General features: G+C 40.3%; 1 protein-coding gene across 1 annotated transcript in view; it reads left to right on the forward strand.

Annotated features, from left to right (window-relative positions):
• Positions 1-2,598: 2,598 nt before the first annotated feature.
• Cog6 (conserved oligomeric Golgi complex subunit 6) overlaps positions 2,599-22,280 on the forward strand; it is a 71,969-nt gene continuing 52,287 nt past the window's right edge. Inside the window, exons 1-4 of the mRNA XM_068229856.1 lie at positions 2,599-2,993; positions 8,923-9,086; positions 17,364-17,592; positions 22,052-22,176. Coding sequence (XP_068085957.1) covers positions 2,781-2,993; positions 8,923-9,086; positions 17,364-17,592; positions 22,052-22,176 — 731 coding nt within the window. The 5' untranslated portion in view covers positions 2,599-2,780. The remainder of the gene's footprint in view (positions 2,994-8,922; positions 9,087-17,363; positions 17,593-22,051; positions 22,177-22,280) is intronic.

Below are 22,280 nucleotides of genomic sequence, written 5' to 3' on the forward strand. Positions count from 1 at the left end.
AAGAAGGTGCCGGGGTGAATGGTTCTAACTACTATGTCAAGAAAGAATTTAAACTGAAATGGAAGGTTATATTTTCAAAAAGCAAGTTAACAATTCTCACTTCGTGAGATAACAATGACATAGCAATTTAAAAACAAGACATAAAAAATTCCAATATTTCAAAACTTTAACACACTTGGGCTACAAGCCCCTAGTTTTACAATTTTTGAGCTTCCAGATCAAACTTTACAAAGGGGCATAAATTTACAAAAGGGCTGAAATCCCCTAATAGCTGGGGCACTTGCTCCCTAATTTACAATATCAAGCCTCCTAGAGGCACTTTTCCAATACTTGTAAAGAGCAGACGTGCTTTCAGTTTTCCAAGCCTACTCAAGGCAACATTACATGAAAATCTACTAATCACAGGCCTTACAAGGCACTATTTACAAATTTGAAACAGGGGTATCTCGTACCCAACCTCTAGGGCCTTTGCGGAAAAGAACAGGCTAAGTAAATGGCCCGAAACACAAACTGAATGGAGGCGTACTGCGCTCCAAGATAATGAACACTTAAAAAACCTAAAGGGCTCTACGCCGATGAAACAGGGGCTATTCCCAAACTACTGAGGTGACTCGTATATAAATTACTTGAACACATTACCGGAGGAAAAACAGTTACAAAACGTAGTCACCTCAAACCAAGATGAAGGGGAGCTCGAGAGGGTAATTCACTCTCCCCGATTTACAGTTAAAAATGCAATGAAGTTTTTACATTAGCCGAAAGAAGTTTTACATTTTAGAAAAGTTGGTTACACAGTTAAAGATTCGGACTTTTCCCTCGGGTTAAACTGCGGAGGTAGCAAGGAAGGATAAAGTTATTTGGCCATTACCTTGTAGGTGTCCTAGCTGCCGATGGAAGAGGCCGCCCGCCTCCTGCTTTGGCACACACACACACACACACACACTCAGTAAGATGACGATGAATTGGCCAAGAAACGTGGAAAGCCGCAGTTTATAAACCCTCAGGGAAGGTTCGAGATCATTCAAGATTAAACCAGCCACACCCTCTCATTTTAAATGGTCAATTTCAAAGTTACACTCAGAATAGGACAAGAAGCTTGGGATAGGTTGAAAATTAATTACAGAAATTTTTCATTGGCTAGATTCAAAAGTGGCGGAAAGGAAATATTGCCAACTCAAAAATAAATGAACATCATTCAGTTACACAAACCTAGAAATACCAAACTTCTTTAAATTGTAACTTTTTACACCTTGCATCAGGGTGCATGATCATAGTTTTTAGCAGTGTCATCTATGGAAGAGTGTCCAACCTTCTTGATGAATGGCAAACAAAACAAGGGGAAATTCACTCAGTTTAGGCAATTGCACAATAACAAAATTACATCACATTTCTGTGGTGGCATCTTCTGAATAAAGTTCTAAGTTGGTGTAGTTTCAGTTTCACTGTTTTACCCATAGAGTTCATTTAGGCGCTGAATTTGAATGCGCGGCGTTGAGGTGTACCTCCCGGTACAATTATTATTGTACGTCTCACTAACAACTTCTGTGGTTTTCTGCGATGTCGAGGTGCCGACATTTTGTCCCACAGGAGTTCTTTAATGTGCCGGTAAACCTGCCGACATGAGGCTGTCTTATTTGAGCTCGTTCAAGTACCGCCGAGCAAAGTCGGATTTGAAACCGCGAACTTAAGCTCAGAAAGCCAGCGCTCTACCGTCAGAACTACTCATCCCGATACAGCATATATAAAAAAAAATTCCAATCAGTTCTTACTCTTCAGTAATAAATTAGCTACCGGTACGAGTATAATTTATGCAAGAGCATCGTATATGATACATGTCTACATGCAATGGAATATAATTATTACTTAAACAGTTTTACCATTAATATTACTGTAAATGCATATGAAAGGGTATAATATATGGCAATATTAAATCTACATTATTCTGTCCACCTGCACCTGTTGCAAACTGAATTTCAGTTCAGCAGATCCAAATCTGTTATTCATAGTGTAACAAATAATGCGGCAATCTTGAAACGACTGCAGCATTTGAATGACAAACGTATGACACATCCATCTGTGGAATTAGCACTGAAACCTAAATTGTAATTCCACCCAAAATCATCGTTACAACATTGCCCACATTAAAGCATTTGAATTTTCCGCCTGTGAATTCAATCGGTGGACTACCGGAAAAAAATTTCTTCTCTTGTTAATTTAAAATTTAGTGTTTGACAATAATGTATTTTAGTGTACCATTTGCCACCGAGGTAGACACCTCAATTGCAAATAAAGGGATTTTGATTTGATTTGAAGAACGCCCGCTCCTACCGTTCTCAGCTCTAGCGATGATTTGGTATAATGGTCGTTGCCATAGCAACAGCAGTATGTCCAAACTCTGATTACGAAAAATTGAAAATATCAGACGACTATACAAGACTGTTAACATTCTTTTAGCAAGTGTAATGTGAACTAATAGTATAAAATATATTATTTGAATGAGTACATGTTAAAACTACCAGCTCTTGTAGTGTCTAAATCCTGTGAAACTGTATGTTAAACTCTGGGAATTTAGTGTTTTCATATGTAGATTGACGGTATTCAGCTGATAACTTGTTTACGTGTTCGTGTTGTTTGTAGGGCCTTGTCTTGTTGTGGTACTCAATCAGTTATCATAATGATAGATTTATTTTAGTTTAAGATAGTTGATTCAGATCTGCCGTTTGATATAGTACGTAACGTTTCTGCATATAGTTCGTAAATTGTATAAAATAACCTCAAACATGTCGAAAAGTTCTAACGAAACATCAGATAAGTCTCCAACAGAGGCTACCATAAGTAGAAGACTGAACAAAATTCTGGACACTAGAATTGAAAATGATAAGGATACTCTGGATGCTTTGAAGCAGTTGTCAACATTTTTCAAGGAAAATACTTTGGAAAATCGAAGAAGACTCAGAAGTAAAATAGAGAAGCGGAGCTTAGCAATGAATGAGGTAAATGTACTGTCACCTAGCTGTATGTAGGATTAAAGTAATACACCAACGTGTTCAAAATAGTGTAAAGCACAGTTTTCAAGCCTTGGTTACATTAATGTGTTGGTAATTATAACTTCCAGGCTTAAAATTGTTAGACACAATCCAAGTATGTGCTGTGACAAGCAAGACAACTGTTTGACTTATTTCACCCAGTATTAAGCCAAAGGGCTGTTGCTCTTAATATTCCACGCTTTCTTCTTCTTTCCTGGCTGTATCTGCACCTTTCAGTTAGATATTCCCAAATTTACTTGGGACTGTCTCAGTCAGATCTTTCAGTTCGCACTACATTTCCTTTCTGTAAGGCAGAATCAGTATATCTTCTCCAAGTCAACTTTGCCCTTCCTTTTCCTATGCTCAGTTCCTCACTGTCTATTACTACTAATTCAGGACCGTTTTTGCAAAACTTGCTTTGTGAAAAAATGAAATTTTTCAGGAGGGACAAAAAACTATTTTCGAAGAAGGGCTTTAAAATTACAGACTTGGTTTTTATATGATTAATTTTACCGTTAGGGCTTATTAAAAGGTGATCATCGGAATTGGTCAAGTTTGAGAATTGTACACTCTATGAGGGTCCAAAATTCAATAGCTTTATCAAAACTTGCTTTCTACATCAAATATTAATTAAGAAATTGTAAGTAAAACAGGAGTTCTCTTGGTTTTTCCATCAATTAAACAAATTTATTTACAATGTAATATTATAGTACACCATTCCTGCTAATTCTGACATCTTCGCTCTTTACGAATACGAATTAATACAGAAAAAGAAAAATGTTACACTTGTTCTACGAAATTTATTTACACAAACATTCTATTCACCCTTCACTCAAAATTCTTCTACATCAGAGTCTTCAAAATAACGTAAACATTGCCTTTGACATGTACACGCATTACAAATGTAAAAGATACAAAAGATACAAAAATAGAAGGAAAGTAAGATTATTTCTTTTTTATCAACACCAACACTTTGTCCACTTTTCATTCCACCTCTCCAATATCGGAGTCTTCAAGAAAAACTGAAACATTGTTTTTGTTACTTATTTCAGTGCTCTTCATCACATCCTCATAGAAGGATTTGGCATCGTCCGGAACTGGAAGTTCTCCTGTGCTTTCCTCTGAATATTTCATACTTTTCTTCCTTCTTGAAACACTTCCTCTCCTTCTTTTCCTACCTCGTTCAACTGTTGACACAGGAATTGAATATTCCTCAGCCATGTTAAAATTCTTGTCAGCACAACTTCTATAGCACAAAAATCACACATCCTCTTTCACTGACCTGACAAGACTAACTATCAATAATGAATATAAGCAGGCGGGAAGTAACAATCGACAATCAAGATTGTTGCATACTCAATAGTCCCATTGTCGTATTAATTTTAAACAAAATCCATGCAGTTATAATGAGTAACAGTTTCAGTGACTTCAAAATAAAAATTATTCCCGCAGAAAGCAAGTTTTGCTGTAACTCTTGAGTTGTAGAAAGCAAGTTTTGGAAAAACTCTCAAACTTTTACAGATTATTATAGCAGAAAAAACCAAGATCTGCAAAGACAGATTACACCAGCATATAGAGAGCTTTAATATACATGTATATCAATAAGAAAGTAAATTTCAGTTTTTTTGCAGAAAGCAAGTTTTGAAAAAACGGTCCTTCCACATCATATCAACATTGGAGCAAAACCGTCAATAGGAAGAAACTGCCTGGGATTTGTGGACGATTTAGCTATCTTAGACCTTGACTTGGAAGAAGTTCGTGCCCAGATCACCAGTCTCCAAAAAATTGCCCTAAAAAATAGAACTACAAATATCCTTTGAGAAAACTGAAATCATGCCCATGAAATCCCTGAGCATAAATAAAGTCTTCATAAATGATAAAAAAAATTAACATAGTTCTACAATTGGAATATCTTGGAGAAATCATCATCATCATCATCGTTTCCCCTTATCCAGCCCCTGCTGGGTTGGGGTATTTATGGCAGTTCTCCATCTTCCTCTTTCCTTCCACGATTTTGTCCCATGCTAAATTTCATCTTCTTATGCTGCTCTTCATTGATTCAATCCACCTTATTGTAGGTCTTCATCTTGTTCTCTTGCCCTCGCACTTTGCCTCCAGCATCTGTCTTGGAATTTTGTTCTCCTCCATCCTCTTTATATGTCCAAACCACCTTAGTTTATTCTTTTCAATTCCCTCATTTAGCTTTCATATCCCAACTTCCTTCCTAACGTCCTCATTTCTCACTCTGTCTTTCCTATCATACCTCTTAGTAATTTCATCTCACTGGCTTGAATTCTACTCTCTTGCCTACTAGTCAGAGTCCAAATCTTGGCAGCATAAGTCAATATGGGTACACTGTGCATTTTGTACATTATCTATTTACTTTTTCTTGGTACTTCTTTGATCCAAACAAGTTTTCTTACACTTTAGAATGCCCCGGTCTAGAAAGGCAGGAATAACGGCCGAGAGGATTCGTCGTGCTGACTGTACGACACCTCGTAATCTGCAAGTCTTCGGGCTGAGCAGCGGTCGCTTGGTAGGCCAAGGTCGTTCAGGGCTGTAGTTCCATGGGGTTAGGATAGCTTTGGTAGAATGCATTGCCCTCCATCATATACAGTACAGCTTAACTAGAAAGAAACATAGATAATGAAGAAAGCCCAATTTCTAACTTAATCTGGTCAGCATATAATATGAAATGCCTCTCAATAGGCACCAAGATCCAACATTACAAAACTGCAGCTCTTTTGGAAGCCACTTTTGTTTGTGAAAGTGAAAGCCTGTTCCAAATGAAAAACAAAAGATCTTATCAGCTCCTCAAAACTGAAAGAACTTGCATAAATAAAAAATACCAGGTCGAAGGATTCTGTAGAATCCTTCCTCATGAAACTGTCTCTCCAATCACCCAATCACCAGCACAATGATGAAGAAAAGAATACCGTATTTTTTCACATCTTGCGACTGCTAGGAAATTGGCTTTTAGTGATGAGAAATGCTGGAAAGAAGACAGGAGTGCAATGGATGCATGAAATTCAGCAAGATCACAAAGCAGTTGAACTCAAGAAAGCAGATGCAGAAAAGACTCACAAATTTTCAGCACATAGGAGGGCTAGAGTGATTTCAGACGAATTGGGGGAAATTACAATCGGAACAAATGAAAAAGTACTAGGCAGATCACAAGAACCAAACAGTACAACTTTCAAAGAGAAAGTGAAATGTGGAATGACTCAAATGGTCCAATAGGGCCAGTAAAATTAATAATACCGTAATAATAATGATTAAAAATTTACATTAATTACATAAACCTAAACTATGTACAACTATTGATGCTATATGAATCATATTCTCTAGTTCATTGCAGTTAATCACATCAAAACCATAAAACTGTGAAATTAAAATCCCTCCAAAACTTACCACATAAGTTATGGCAGATTTTAACCATGCGCAGTACACCCCTGTGGGTGGGGGCGGTAGAATATTCCCTGCCCGTCATAAGAGGCAACTGAAAGGGGCCCAAAGGGCTCTTGACTTGTGAGTGTGGGTTGGGAACCACATGGCCCTTAGCTGAGTCCTGGCATTGCTTCCACTTACTTGTAACAGGCTCCTCACTTTCATCTATCCTGTCTGACCTCTCTTGGTCAACTCTTGTTCTTTTCTGACCCCAACGGTATTAGAGCATTCGAGGCCTAGGGAGTCTTTCATTTTCACACTCTTTGTGGCCCTTGTCCTTCTTCGGCCGATACCTTGATTTTTGAAGTGTTGTTTCTCTTCTACTTTTCTCCCTGGTTAGTGATATATAGAGGATGGTTGCCCAGTTGTATTTCCTCTTAAAACAATAATCATCACCGCCTTTGAGGCAGTGTGTTGGCTGATTTCAGGGCCACCCGATGTAGCTCGTGTTTGTCACTGGCCTACACTGCAGCGATACCTGGGCTATGTTCTCGGCCTCCCCTCTTTGCTTCTCATAGTCCTGCACCTTGCGCACCCTCCTTACGTCCCGTAGCCCCTCGCCGTCGCTCCAGAAATTGAACCCCTTCGCTGGTTCTGGAGCGCAACCGAGTGTTATTGCTGAGTGTGCAAAATACAGAGCTAAATAAATGAATACCGGGCGAGTTAGCTGTGCAGTTAGGGGCGCGCGGCTGTGAGCTTGCATCCGGAAAATAGTGGGTTCGAATCCCACTGTCGGCAGCCCTGAAGATGGTGTTTTACTGGACGAGTTGGCCGTGCGGTTAGAGGCGCGCGGCTGTAAGCTTGCATCTGGGAGATAGTGGGTTCGAATCCCACTGTCGGCAGTCCCGAAGATGGTTTTCCGTGGTTTCCCATTTTCACACCAGGCAAATGCTGGAGCTGTACCTTAATTAAGGCCACGGCTGCTTCCTTCCATCTCCTAGACCTTTCCTATGCCATCGTCGCCATAAGACCTATCTGTGTCGGTGCGATGTAAAGCCACTAGCAAAAAAAAAATAAATATATATATATATAAAAATAAGCCCTTGCGAGCCATTTTACTAAGACTTATCTGTTCTAGTAAGGTTCACAGAACCTCTGAACATACAGAATGTGCCACGCCTGGTATGTATCTAGAAAATAAATAGTTGCTACTAGTAAGAAATCAACCTATATACTTAGACACCCTCCCACATGTAGCTAAGAACATGACCATAAATTATTGTGCTGTACCTGACGAACAGTCACTCAAAAAAAAAAAGTATGAGGGTATGGTATTATATGTTCCTTGCATTTAATATTTTTTCACAGTTTTCATATAAACCCACAACAATAGGTCCAGTTGTTTCTGAGAAAAGTGTGTCTGTGAGGAATACCACGTGCTGATATGAGTGTCGAGTCATAAGTCATGGATGGCAACTATTTTTTTCTTGCGAACAGGAGACAACACAGAAAATCTAAGATATGCATTTGAAAATGTAGGGCATGTATGTACTTATGCATAGTGCCTGAAGACAAATTCTGACTTCAGGAGGTTCTCGTAGGACACAGGTCATTGGTAAACATTGTTTTATATGGTAAAGACCGCAAATACACAAGACTACGTAAAAAGGACAGGTCTTCACTGGTTACAGACCTTCGAAATAATCACCCAAGGTTTCCACTGCGCATTACCAGCGGTGGGGCAGATGCTTAATACCATTTGCTGCATGTGTATCGCTAATGTGTGACACCTCTTTCCGAAATGCTGTTACGATGTCCTCTTTGTTAGCAAAACCGTTGTCCACGTAATGGCTTCTTGACTTTGGCGATTAGATCATAGTCACATGGGCTCAGATCAGGCGAATAAGGCGGGTGTGGAAGAACCTTCCATCCCCACCGTTGTAAGCGACGCTGAACGATGGCTGCTGTGTAAGCTGTTGCGTTATTGTGTAGGATTATGGCGTTGTCCAAAAGATCTGGAAGTTTGGTTCGCACTACACAGTGCAAATGGTACAACAAAAAGGAATTGTAATAAACTGCATTGACAGTGTGCCCCTCACGCACTGGATGACACACAAGAACACCTCCATCCACCTCGCCACTGTTCTGTAGGGCATGACATGCACACCTAATGCTTCCCGCAACTCTGCATGGCATTGGCTTGCATTTCTGCCGCGGAGAACTGCTATTTTAATATACGATCGTTGCTCCTGCTTGTTGACTTCCATTTTGTGACACACTCACTCACACACTGAACTTGGGGGCATGCTTAGACCCACACTGTTGTTTACATACACAATCTGGTGGCATCATACGCAAGTACATACCGTACGTTTCCAAATGCATATCTTAGATTTTCCGTGTTATGTCCTGTTCGTGAGGAAAAAAAAATAGTTGCCATGACTTATGACTCGACCTATGTAATTTTTTGAGTGATTGTACATACTGTTATATTCATGTGTTGTTTCAGGATTTCTTGTGGTCATTTCGAGGAGTGAAGATGACTTTGGATTCTGTGTACAGCGATGTGATGGCCATGAACGAGTCTGTGAAGGAGATGACCAATCGATTACATACCACAAAAACACAGACGTATCAACTCATCGATCAAACTACAAAACTTCAGGCAGAGAGGTATGGACTTCTTCTGAGCGTGAGGCATTGCACCATCCTATGACAGATGTAACGCTGGAGTAGTCGGGGACCGGAGAGGGGTGTACACAGGGATAGACTAATACTATATTGTTGTTTAAGAACATGCTGTGGTAATTGGCAATGTCAGTCACTCAGTAACATTTTTTTTTTTTTTTTTTTTACAAATTGCTTTAAGGCCTGTTTACACGCAGACAGTAATTTAGTTGCAAACTTCATTTTACATGACTTGCAGCATGTGAACTACAACTTCAGTGGTAAGTAAACGATTAAGTAACAGTTTAGTCAAGTGAAATAGAATCCCGTCTATTTTTCCTTTCAAATAGACCTGCCACAAGCTACGCGCGCACTCATCAGCGTAGTGGGGGAAGCACTGTACTTGCTACTTACTACGTGTGAACAGGTGCAATTTAGTCAAGTTCATAAGTTGTGGGTGAAGTTATGGAGTTGACCATCCCTATGAGTTAGTTTTTCTTTCAATTGTTTGTTCTAATTGCTGAGAACAATGGCTACATGTGCAGAAGATACTCTAAAATTCATTAGTGAATACGTTCATCATGAGTAGCTTTGGAATACTAAAATGCACTACACGTGATAGTATCTCTCTTTTGTATCAAAGGTTCAGCTGTATGCAGTAACTCATTAAGTGTTACTTCTGTCATTCGCAAGGTTAACAAATAAATAATGTTATTTGCTTTACGTCCCACCAACTGCTTTTATGGTTTTCGGAGACACCAAGGTGTTACAAGCCAAGGTGTGCCGGAATTTTGTCTCGCAGGATTTCTTTAACATGCCAGCAAATCTACCGACATGAGGTTGACGTATTTGAGCACCTTCAAATACCAGCAGACTGCGGTAGAATTGAACGTGCCAAGTTGGGCTCAGAAGACCAGCGTTCTACCATCTGAGCTACTCAGCCTAATCCTCAGTTTCTTCTAAAATGTCATCTAACACACATTGAATAACGTCACTAGAAAGTTTCACTCGCTGTTGATGGCTGTTCATTTTATCTCTGATCTAGTTGTCGACGCAAGAATGACTGAATGAACTGACTTAAGTGACAAATTGCAGTTTGCCACTGTACTAAACGCTGTCTTACGTTTAAACTGGCTTATGTGAGTTAAGGAGTAACTTACTACAGTATTAAACACTGTCTACCTGTAAATCAGCCATTATGTCACACCGACACAGATAGGTCTTAATGGCGATGATGGGACAGGAAAAGGCTAGGCGTGGGAAGGAAGCAGTCATGGCCTTAATAAAGGTACAGCCCCAACATTTGCCTGGTGTGAAAATGGGAAACCACAGAAAACCATCTTCAGGGCTGTGGACAATGGGGTTTGAACCCGCTATCTCCTGGATGCAAGCACACAGCTGTGCGCCCCTAACCGCATGACCAAATTGCTCGGTGTAATTGAATCTCTTATGACTGTTAAGGGGGAGAATATTGGATGGAGTGATTATTTCAGAGAGCAAGGGTACTTTTCAGGTTGTTAACACTGCATTCCAGGGGCTATTTTATCTGCTTACTGTTTGAACATTATCTCGTGGTATTTAACATGCATTGTTGCCTTCACTAGTCATAGTCTTGCGAGTTGTTGTTTCAGTTGTTGTTACTGTTGCAAATGGTTTTAGGAGGTACTGAAAACTTCCACCACTACAGTGCTACTGAAGAACCTAACTGATGAGCATTATTTCCCTGCAAATGATGTCTTTGAAGACGGAATGTTGCAGCTTTTCTAACTAGCTTACTCACACTGGAAGTTACGTAATTGTTTTCAGGGAACTGAATACACAAGGGTACTGTCGCAGAAATATAAAGGATAACTTGGTGTTGCTGTTAAGTGCATTTATTTTATGGAAGAGCTCCCTCTAGGAAGTCAAGTTCTCAACTATGTTCAGTCTACTTTGTTACCAAATAGGTTGTGAGTTTCACAAATAGGAAAAGTCCTCTCAGTTTTAATTACTGCGTTGATGGGGTGAAACTTCCTTATGGGGATCACTGTAACTTCCTAGTTGTTAATATAAGTAAAGATCTTCAATGGGGTAATCACATAAATATGATTGTAAATAAAGTATACAGATCCCTGGACATGGTTATGAGAGTATTTAAGGGTTGTAGTAAGGATGTAAAGGAGAGGGCGTATAAGTCTCTGGTAAGACCCCAACTACAGTAGGGTTCCAGTGTGTGGGACCTCACCAGGATTACTTAGTTCAAGAACTGGAAAAATCCAAAGAAAAGCAGCTTGATTTGTTTCGGGTGATTTCGACAAAAGAGTTGTGTTACAAAAATGTTACAAAGCTTGGGTTGGGAAGTCTTTGAAAAAAGGAGACGAGCTGCTTGTCTAAGTGGTATGTTACAATTTACGAAATTCACCATATAGATCCGTATTGATACAGTTTAAATTAAGAACTAGTGTTTGGTTTAATGGTCCACCCAATCAGTACACTCGCATGGTATGTTCCGAGCTGTCAGTGGAGAGATGGTGTGGTATGACATTAGTAGATGAATAAGTTTGAGTGGGGTTTTTAAAAGTAGGACCAAGCTCGATAGCTGCAGTCATTTAAGTGCGACCAGTATCCAATATTCAGGAGATCGTGGGTTCGAACCCCACTGTCGGCAGCCCTGATGTTGATTTTTGGCGGTTTCCCATTTTCATACCAGGCACATGCTGGGGCTATACCTTAATTAAGGCCATGGCTCCTTCCCACTCCTAGCCCTTTCCTATTCCATCATCCCCGTAAGACCTATCTTTGTCGGTGCGGCATAAAGTATCTTGTAAAAAGAAAGTTTAAAAGTATTAAAGATCACAATATGAAGATAAAGTTGGAATTCAAGAGGACAAATTGGGGCAAATATTCATTTATAGGAAGGGGAGTTAGGGATTGGAAAAACTTACCAACGGTGATGTTCAATAAATTTCCAATTTATTTGCAATCATTAATACAAGGGTAGGAAAACAACAGGTAGGGAATCAGCCACCTGGGTGACTGCCCTAAATGCAGATCCATAGTGATTGACTGATTTGGATGGCAGGGACTCCAACAGGTACAGCAATGAATGAAGGAAGGCTGAGAGGAATGTTGAACAACAGAGAATGACACTCGGTAGGGACTGTAAAGGAAGACAATGGTGGTAACAAGAGAGAAGGAAAAGTAACTATTAAAATCAGAGATGAAAATCTTGAGGTAATAATATGAACAGTGTTGTGATTTGTTGACCTCTCTGTGGGATAGTGTGAGGCAAGCAGCATTGATCAATATGCCTTGGAAATAAATGGTAGAAAGGGTATTTTTTCTTTGGCAGGGAACATTTTTCTCTTTCTTTAACCTTGTCCTGTCTGTAACATAATACAGCACTTCCTATAGTTTTATCTGCAAGTTCTCCGGGCTTGTAAACTGTGGTCCACCTGACATTTCATTCAAGACTGCATTCAGTGTTCTCAAGGGTGCGCTATCTCCAAAGGTCAGTAGTGGACTGAGGCTGAGCTCGCCCACTCCCCTTTTTTATACTCTAGAGCTCCACTCAATCTCTGTGCGATCTGTACCATGAGATGGGGTGCTCTCAGTTTTTGACCATGAATATCTGAGTATATGTACTACGGTAGTTATTCAAATTGTATTTATTTGCACTCTTTGGACCGACAAATGAAATCAGTTAGGTTTAACTTTGATGTATTCTTCCTAGATGATACTACTGTTATTTAAATCAGTATATTTGTCCTAGCTTGGCCCATCCCTTGCAGTGTGTCCCTCTTTTGAAACTTAAATGTGGATTTCTATCTGATTTTGGGAAATTGATTATAAATGCTGTCAAGGAAATAACAGGTCTCCCAACAGATAGCCCGGACTATGCCCTAACCCGCTAGAAAAGTTTGTGGTTTAGGAATTATGAAAGCATCATGGGAGGCCCTTCTGCATCACATCAACATCTATTATTGGCTTAGCTCCACTCGTGATCCAATTCTAATTGCATGTGATAAATTTCATGTGGGATTCGTATTGACGTTGAAAGAGTGATCATTCAATTCTAAGCCAAACAAGAAACATCCAAAAAGAAATTCAAGCAAGTTTTAATAAACCTCGGCATACTACAAGAATAACCACCTAACATGGAAAGACTTAGGAAGATAGTACGAGCACAACAGTTGGAATGATGGAAAACTTGTCAGACAGTGGAAGATGAGTATTACATCAAATTCCTGGATTACCACAAAGAAAGGTCTTTCCTCATCATAATGGAGGACTACTGTAATGATGAACTGTATGCCATCCTAGTCTGCACTATCCCTGCTAGGAATCAAGAAGTCCGTTGCTATCATTGCAACAAGAATGAAACCCTCTCTCACATTCTTGGCTTCTGTCATAATGGAGAACCTCTGAGGAACAACAGGTATCACAGGGTCAGGAGTATTATTGCTCCATGCAAAGAAATGTTGAAATTTATGAAGAAGTAGCCTCTTTATCGTCTGAAGTTTCTACTAAATGTGTTGATGTAATAGCTATCGATAGAAAGCGGAACAGTTTTGAAAGAGACAGCTTGCAAGAGAAAGAAGTTGATGAAAAGAAAATATACTATGAGCTTTGTTTCAAATATGTGAAGAAGAAATACAAAGTGAAAAGATGGGAACTGATAGGACTGTTGTTTGGTGATTGCAGAACAGTTCCAATACTATCAGTCAGTTTTTTGAAACGCTTTAACATAAATCCATGGATAGTGCAAGAGGTGTGTTATTGTTCACCATAGCCCGCATGGTTTCACTAAAAAATAAAGTAAAGCTGCCATATTTCATTCCTGGGCTGAGTGGCTCAGTGACCTTCTGACCCCAACTTGACAGGTTTGATCCTGGCTCAGTCTGGTGGTATTTGAAGGTGCTCAAATACGTCAGTCTTGTGTCGGTAGATTTGCTGGCACATAAAAGAACTCCTGCAGGACTACCTTAAAAGTAGTTAGTGGAACATAAAACATATAAGATTATTATTACATATTTCATTTATAGTTAACCAGAATATTATGTTGTTGCTATCTGTCTGTCCCTTAGTCCCTTGATAGGGAGTTAGGGAAAGCAGAATATTGTATATGATTGTTTTATTTTTAAACTAATTGTTGCACCGCACCTCATGGCCATTGTGGCAGCTCGTATGAGTAAACATGATCATCAGCAGTTTACATTTTCACGTCCACACAAATCACGCGGAATGGCTGCGGGAGAGCAGGGCTGAGCTTGATGGAGCTCCCGTGTCAAACACAGTAACTGATGTAGAAACAGTGTGGCACCAAAGTGTACGATTCTCAGCAAGCGTATTCCAGCTCTTTTCGTAGGATGCTTTAGCTGATCCTTGAAATGCCTTAAAGGGGCTCGATGCCGGAGCAGAGTTCACCCTGCAGGAGTTGACAGGGAAGCCCGGTATCACTCATGCGATGGACGTGCGCTCTCCATCTGAGACGATGGCCACTGATGGCAACCTCATGGTAACACTTGGCGAAAGGTGGCTATTCCTTGAGGATTTTCTCTCTTCTCTGTAGGAGTGTGTTGAAGTACAAAATACAGAAGATAGTAACAGATTATAGTCTATTAACAAAGATTGGAGGGTCCACCTATTCAGTACCGTAAATTATAAGTTCTAATTATTTATTTAATCATTATATATTAGGCTTAAAACTATCTTTACATCGGTCTGTTTTCAGACCAACTTTGCTTTACGGGAGCGAAAGCTGGGTGGACTCGGGTTATCTTATTCATAAGTTAGAAGTAACAGACATGAAAGAATGATGGCTGGTACAAACAGATGGGAACAATGGTAGGAAGGTACTCGGAATGAGGAGATAAAGGCTAATTTAGGAATGAACTCGATGGATGAAGCTGTACGCATAAACCAGCTTCGGTGGTGGGGTCATGTGAGGCGAATGGAGGAGGATAGGTTACCTAGGAGAATAATGGACTCTGCTATGGAGGGTAAGAGAAGTAGAGGTAGACCAAGACTACGATGGTTAGGCTCGGTTTCTAACGATTTAAAGATAAGAGGTATAGAACTAAATGAGGCCACAACACTAGTTGCAAATCGAGGATTGTGGCAACGTTTAGTAAATTCACAGAGGCTTGCAGACTGAACGCTGAAAGGCATAACAGTCTATAATGATAATGTATGTATGTATGTATGTATGTATGTATGTATGTATTATATATTAGGGACTAATTTTGACCCTTCCACTGAGTCATCAGCCTCAATTACAATTCAAAAAGACATATGCAACTTGCAGTCATCAATATTCGATATATCACATTGGCATGTCTTGATTCACTGATACAACATGCTATGCTCCCTAATCGTCGGCTGCTACTCGTTTCTGAGAATTTGTTTTCTCCTGCAATTCTTCTTAAAGTCTATTGGCTCTGTGGAGATGTCGCTGACGATTGATCAAACCAATTTTCACATGAAACATGCGACCACACAGGTCACATCTAAAGGTGGGTGGAGGACATGGTTGGATTTGATGTAGTTTCCGCTTTTCGTGGGTTTCAATTTCTTGTCTGCGACAGGCCTACTGAAACAGTCTTCTGCAGTAGCTTTGCATAAAAGAACACGGTTTTGTGCAGTTGATGCTCAGGTGTTAGCATTTATGTTGGTGCTGTTCATAGTCTTCTTGTCTGGCTCCATGGCTAAATGGTTAGCGTTCTGGCCTTTGGTTACAGAGGTCCTGGTTTCAATTCCCAGCAGGGTTGGGAATTTTAACCATAATTGGTTAATTTTGCTGGCACAGGGGCTGGGTGTATGTGTCGTCTTGATCATCATTTCATCCTCATCATGACGCGCAGGTCGCTTACGGGAGTCAAATGAAAAGTCCTGCATCTGGCGAGCCGAACTTGTTCCCGGACACTCCCAGCACTAAAAGCCATGTGCCATTCCTATAGTCTTCTTAAGCTGGTCTTTATAGCTTTTCAAACAAAGGAGCACCTTGAGGCCTTTTGCCATGACCAATCTCACTGTAGAGAAGTTGTTTAGGCAATCTGCTATCATTCATACGCTGGATGTGACCAACCCATTTAAGGCGATGAGTGATGAAGACTTCTATACTGTCTATATGCACCTTGTCAAGGCTTATGTAGTCATCCCATTTGATGTTCATGATGGATCTAAGTTTCTGCTGATGGAAATGGTCCCTAATCTATAATAATGGCATCTGGCCTCCAGGGAGGCCTGCTACAGGTCTTTTGATTTGACTCCCGTAGGCGACCTGCACATCGTGATGAGGATGAAGACAGCACATACACCCAGTCCCCATGCCAGGGGACTTAACCAATTTTGGCTAAAATTCCCAACCCTGCTGGGAATCAAACCTAATGTATAACAATGAAATAAATAATTAGAACATATAATTTACGGTATTGAATAGGTGGACCCTCCAATCTTTGTTAATAGTGATAATTGTCAATACGACTGGGCGAATTGGCCGTATGGTTAGAGGCGTGCAGCTGTGCTTGCATCCAGGAGATAGTAGGTTCAAACCCCACTGTCGGCAGCTCTGTAGATGGTTTTCCGTGGTTTCCCATTTTCACACCAGGCAAATGTTGGGGCTGTACCTTAATTAAGGCCACGACCGCTTCCTTCCCACTCCTAACCCATCGTCGCCATAAGACCTATCTGTGTTGGTGCGACAATAATTGTCAGTACGGACCATAATGAAATTAATTTGACAAGATTATAGTCTGACATAAAACAGCATGCAGTTTTGTAAGTCCCGTGCAAATATTGAACAAAAAATTCAGTGAAAATGTAGACCGTGAAACTGTAAACAACAAACTAAATGCAAACAGTTAAGTAGAAAAGAAAATAACAGTAATGACAAGACAGGATATAACACTGTTATTCCGACCTTACACACTTGTGAAAACACGTGTTAGAGGCCTTGTTTTCAGTGTATACATAAACTGTCGTACATAGAGGATGAGGACTTTAGGGAATTTCAAAATCAATCATTGATTGATTAACACCCAAACCAATGTCTTGTGTTTGTGGAAAGCCAGTTGTTCCTGGATTTTCACCAACAGTGAGGAATAGAATCATGAACTAAAATCAACAATGCATGTACTTGACAGTATTTGAATTTGTTATCTTTCATTTGGTAAATGAATAACTTTTCTAGCTTTTTTATAAAAGTCTGCATTTTGTAGCAGTCAGCTGAAAGAAATACATTGAATTCTGTGGATATCATGTTTAAATCTTCTTTCTAAATCTCAGAACTTGTTTCTGTTTCAGTCAGAAGCTCTGTCTCCAGCAGGATATCGTAGAGGCCTTCTTGTCAAGTTTCCAGCTGTCGCCCGCAGAGCAAGCCATCCTGCGTGGTTCCCATGAAGTACCCATCACGTCCGAGTTCTTCACGGTGCTGGAGCGGGTCCAGAACATCCACACTAACTGCCACACGCTCATGCAGTCGGGTCACCAGACTGCAGCGCTCGAGATCATGGAGCAGATGGCGCTATACGAGGTCCTCACTCGCATCCCTCCTTGTTAATTAATAAAATTATGCTGGAAACTAGTGTTAAAAAATATATCAAAAGAGAATAAGATGTAAGAGCAGTCACAAAAGATAAGCTGAATGACAGGCAGAGAGAGATAGAGAAAAATAACCTTAAAACACAAAAGAGCAAGGACAGTTTCAACTGCTACTACTAAAATGGTTTCATTCTTCCCCTGAAAGCAGAGGTGAGCCTCTTAGATGGTAACGCCGTCTCTCAGGCGGGAGATGATACCGTGAAGGAGATGCATGGAGAAGGTGAGGGGTTGGCAGCCTTTACAAGTTATAATCATTATAAAATATCAAAGCCATGTTATTAACAGTACTGATAGTAGTACTAATTATAATTAATCATATACAGTCCTATCAGCTCACTAAATTTTATTTCAAAACTTGCCCAAAACCAGACTCTAAGGTCCATCATCGGTGTTGAAATTATTTTAAAAACATTTGGACCGGGCGAGTTGGCTTTGCAGCTGTGAGCTTGCATCCGGGAGGTGGTGGGTTCGAACCCCACTGTTGGCAGCCCTGAAGATGGTTTTCCGTAGTTTCCCGTTTTCACACCAGGCAAACGCTGGGGCTGTGCGATGTAAAACAGATTGTAAAAAAATATTTGATTTCACATGAGTGTGTTGTTACAATGAGTTAAAATAAGTTTTAAACAGTTAAAATGGAATCCTGTTACAATCAACTGTAAAGTAAGAACAAGAAAAAACAAGTGTAAATGTATGCACACAATACATATCAATTTTAATAATGATGATGTAAAACAATATGTATATGACATACTACAGGAAGGGCTGGCTTGTTCTCGTGCTCAGGCTGTTGATCTAGTGTTAGACAAACACAGGGCACGCTGGAAGCACATGATAATATGTCACCTCAAGGTTGTGAACAACATGTTGCTTGCGACTGTTTCATTAAATTTTTTATCAAGTTCTGTTATCTGCGCCAGGAATAGGCTCACTTGTGACAACTGCAAAATGTTTTGTATAGGAAGGACTGGCTGAGCCTTAAATCAAAGATATCAAGAATATTTCAAGGCAGTAAAGTACAACAAATATTCAGCTTTTGCAGAACACATTTATAACAATAATTATAACTTTTAAGTATCGAAAAGAACATGAAATGAATTGTTAAAGGTAATTATGGATTTGAAGTAAATACTCATGAAAACATTCAGCCCATACATTAACTGCAAACCTATGTTGGTCATGTTTGAAAACATCATGTCCAGATATGGCTGTTATGACAGTTAAGGAATTCATCTTTAGTAAGCTGTTTCTCATCTGTGAACAACACACAGCTTAGAAAATAGGGCTCATTCGCACGACGATCCACTAGCCATTGAGAAAATTGCACTCGACATGTAAAAATCCTCCACAGCCAGACTCTGAAGTCACTGGCAATGGTGAGGGCGCAGTGGGTTGTGTAGTAAGACACACCACACACTACTTTGCGAAATTCCCACGTTATGGGCACGTGTGCTTGGTAGATTGCTCTTCTTCTGCAAGTGCAAGTAGCTCCTATTTGATTGCAGGTGTTCAGGCCCGTACGATGCACTGTGGATAAGAAACCTGGGTGCCCCGGCTGGCGGTGAATGTTTTGGAATGTGTACGACGTGTTGTCGAATATTGTTCATGGTACAGGTGTTGAGCTTCATGTGTTTTACCAGCAGTTCTGCCATGTATGAAATACATGTCTTGGATTTCTGTAAACCTCTACCAGTCTTCTGCCGTGTGACTCCCTTACGGATATCATACAGGCAGCAGTTATGCTCCATACCATGTTATAGTGTAAATTACTGCACTGCAAACAGTCCACTGGTCACTGGGCACATGAACTAGCATCCGGAATGGTAACAGACCGCCCAGTACCCCATTACCCCGTATGCTTACCTCCGCTAGAGTTTGATACGCTGATGTGATGCCTGTATTGAACGTGGTGGGCGATAGTTTGAGCAGCTTTTCTGACCAATATTCATTGTACGGTAAAAAGCCTCCATGACTCAGGCGGCAGCACGCCGGCCTCTCAGTGCTGGGTTCTGCAGTTCAAATCCTGGTCACTCCATCTGAGATTTATGCTGGACGAAGTGGAGGTGGGACAGGTTTTTCTTCGGGTACTTCTGTTTTTCCTGTCATCTTTCATTCCAGCGACACTCGCTGATATAATTTCATTTAATCTGTCAGTCATTAATCATTGCCCCGGAGAAGTGCAACAGGCTTCGGCAGCTGGCACAATTCCTATCCTCGCCGCTAGATGGGGGCTTCATTCATTCCGTTCCTGACCGGACCGAATGACTGGAAACAGGCTGTGTACGGTGTCTAGCTCCACTGTGTGCACAAATGGCTCTCAGTTCTGAGTTATTTGCGAATGTAGGGCATTTTGGAAAATAAAAATAAATTGTCCATTGTGTTGTTCCTGATGTCCTAGTTGCACTTCGACCCCTCTGTGGCTTCTTCTGTCCTCATTACTCCTAGTTCTAGCTTTATAATTTCCTCAGCTTTCAATAAGGCAGTGTCTGCTTCCTAGCTTTGACAATAAACAAATGTCCAATCTTATTGAGGGAACAATTCTGAGAGATATTTAATTTTGGTACAGGCTGAAGATGACCTTGTTTATAATGTTGAAACTAGTCCCTTATATCTAATAAAGATATTTTGTATTTTATCAAATGGTATTGAATAGGTGAACCTCCCCTCCTATTTGTCACTATTTATGACTTAGACCACTGTTTTTATAATTGAGAGAAAACAATATATTTTCTTGATCAGTCTGCCCTTTTTTTGAGATAGTTTCCAATTGTAGGATCTAGTACTCTGTACAGAACACAAAATTTTCAAAAATAATATTTTAAATACAACTTGTTATACACCGACTGGCAAATAAAGTAGTGATTTTTTTTAGAAGTTGCTTTACGTCGCACCGACACAGATAGGTTTTATGGCGACGATGGGATAGGAAAGGGTCAGGAGTGGGAAGGAAGCGGCCGTGGCCTTAATTAAGGTGTGAAAATGGGAAACCACAGGAAACCATCTTCGGGGCTGCCAACAGTGGGATTCGAACTCACCATCTCCCAAATACTGGATACTGGCCGAACTTAAGTGACTGCAGTTATCGAGCTCTGTAAAAGTAGTGATATGGGGACTGGAAAATAATAACATTGCTATTTCTTTACGGAAGGTAACCATAATTCAATTTCACTGATCGCAAATATTATAAAAGTCTTCTTTTTAGGACACCGTCTCCCTATGAAGGTTGGCGATCCGATTGATTATTTTAACTGTTGAAACAGGTGCTTGGAAGATTTCAATGGCAGTTTGTCCATACCAACGGTGCAGGTCTTTAAGCCAGGAATTTCTCGGTCTCCCCGCAGATCGTTTTCCTTCAATTCTCCCCTTGATGATGAATTGGGGAAGTTCATGTTGTTCATCTCTCATGATGTGCCCCATGTACCCGAGTTTTCTTTCTTTAACGAATGTTAGAAGCTCGTTTTTCTTGTTTAACAAGATGAGGACTTCCTCGTTGGTCTTCCTTTCCACCCAGGATATTTGAAGCGTTCTTCTGTACAAGTACATTTCGAGAGCTTCAATCTGTCTCTCCAGCTAAGGACTGAGCGTCCACCCTTCTAAACCATACAGAAGGATAGGGAAGACGTAGCATCACAACATGCAGACCCAGAGCTGAAGACAACGGTATCATCAGCAAAGCAGATGTTATTAATGACATTGCCATTTATCGTAAACTCTAGGTTAACATCCTGTCGCAATCCTCTACATATAGCTATGTCCTCAGTTGTGTCTCCCTCTGCTGTTTGGTTCCAGTAGAGCTGAGTAGATCACCAGCATCAGCACCAGTAGTTTTAAAATCCTCAGTAAGTTTTGCATGAGAAATGCAATCAAAAGCTTTTCAGTAATACCAATATAAATGGTGCGTTATTGGACATTACTCATTCAGGATGAATATTTCAGATTCCCTGTGGGAATCAACGTCTATATCAGCTTTTCAGTAGTCGATGAACTTATAGTTGATGCTTTCATGGCCAGTGTTATAAAAATTATCAGTATTTTCTGTACTTTCCAGCCCCTTGAAAGTGCTGAACGCAGTTTTTGGTGAAACGTTGAGATGCTCCTGCACCACGGACTACAAGCCCGGAAAATACAGACATTGTTTGTGTATATAATCTTGTTAGGCTTTATCAATTGTGAAATAAACATCCCACTGTGGCAGTGAGCTCGTCAGTTGGGTTGCCACGCTCCTCTAAGATGCTGGCAGCTGGAGTACTATTGAGACACTACTGCAAGCCTCCTTCTGAAGCACATGCAATGACACAACTGTTGAATACATTTAACAATATCTATTTCTATGAACTTATCCTGGGCTGAAAAGAAAAAGTTATAATTTAGGTTCCTTGGTGTTGTGTTTCCAGGAAGCAGCTCTGGAGAAGTTATATCACTGGACCCTGAGCCACTGCCGGAACATAGAGTTTGGAGAAACAAGTTTTCTTCTGACACAGGCTATGGCATGTCTGCAAGACCGAGCACACCTCTTCAAGTAAGTTTCTTATATTAACTTCAATGTTGCTGTAAACAAAAGCATTTGGTCGTAATTAAGCTGATCGGCTGATGTTGTCTTCATGCTGAACAGTTAGCTTTCAA

The sequence above is a fragment of the Anabrus simplex genome, chromosome 1, assembly GCF_040414725.1.
Source record: "Anabrus simplex isolate iqAnaSimp1 chromosome 1, ASM4041472v1, whole genome shotgun sequence".
In the NCBI taxonomy this organism is placed as follows: Eukaryota; Metazoa; Arthropoda; class Insecta; order Orthoptera; family Tettigoniidae; genus Anabrus; species Anabrus simplex.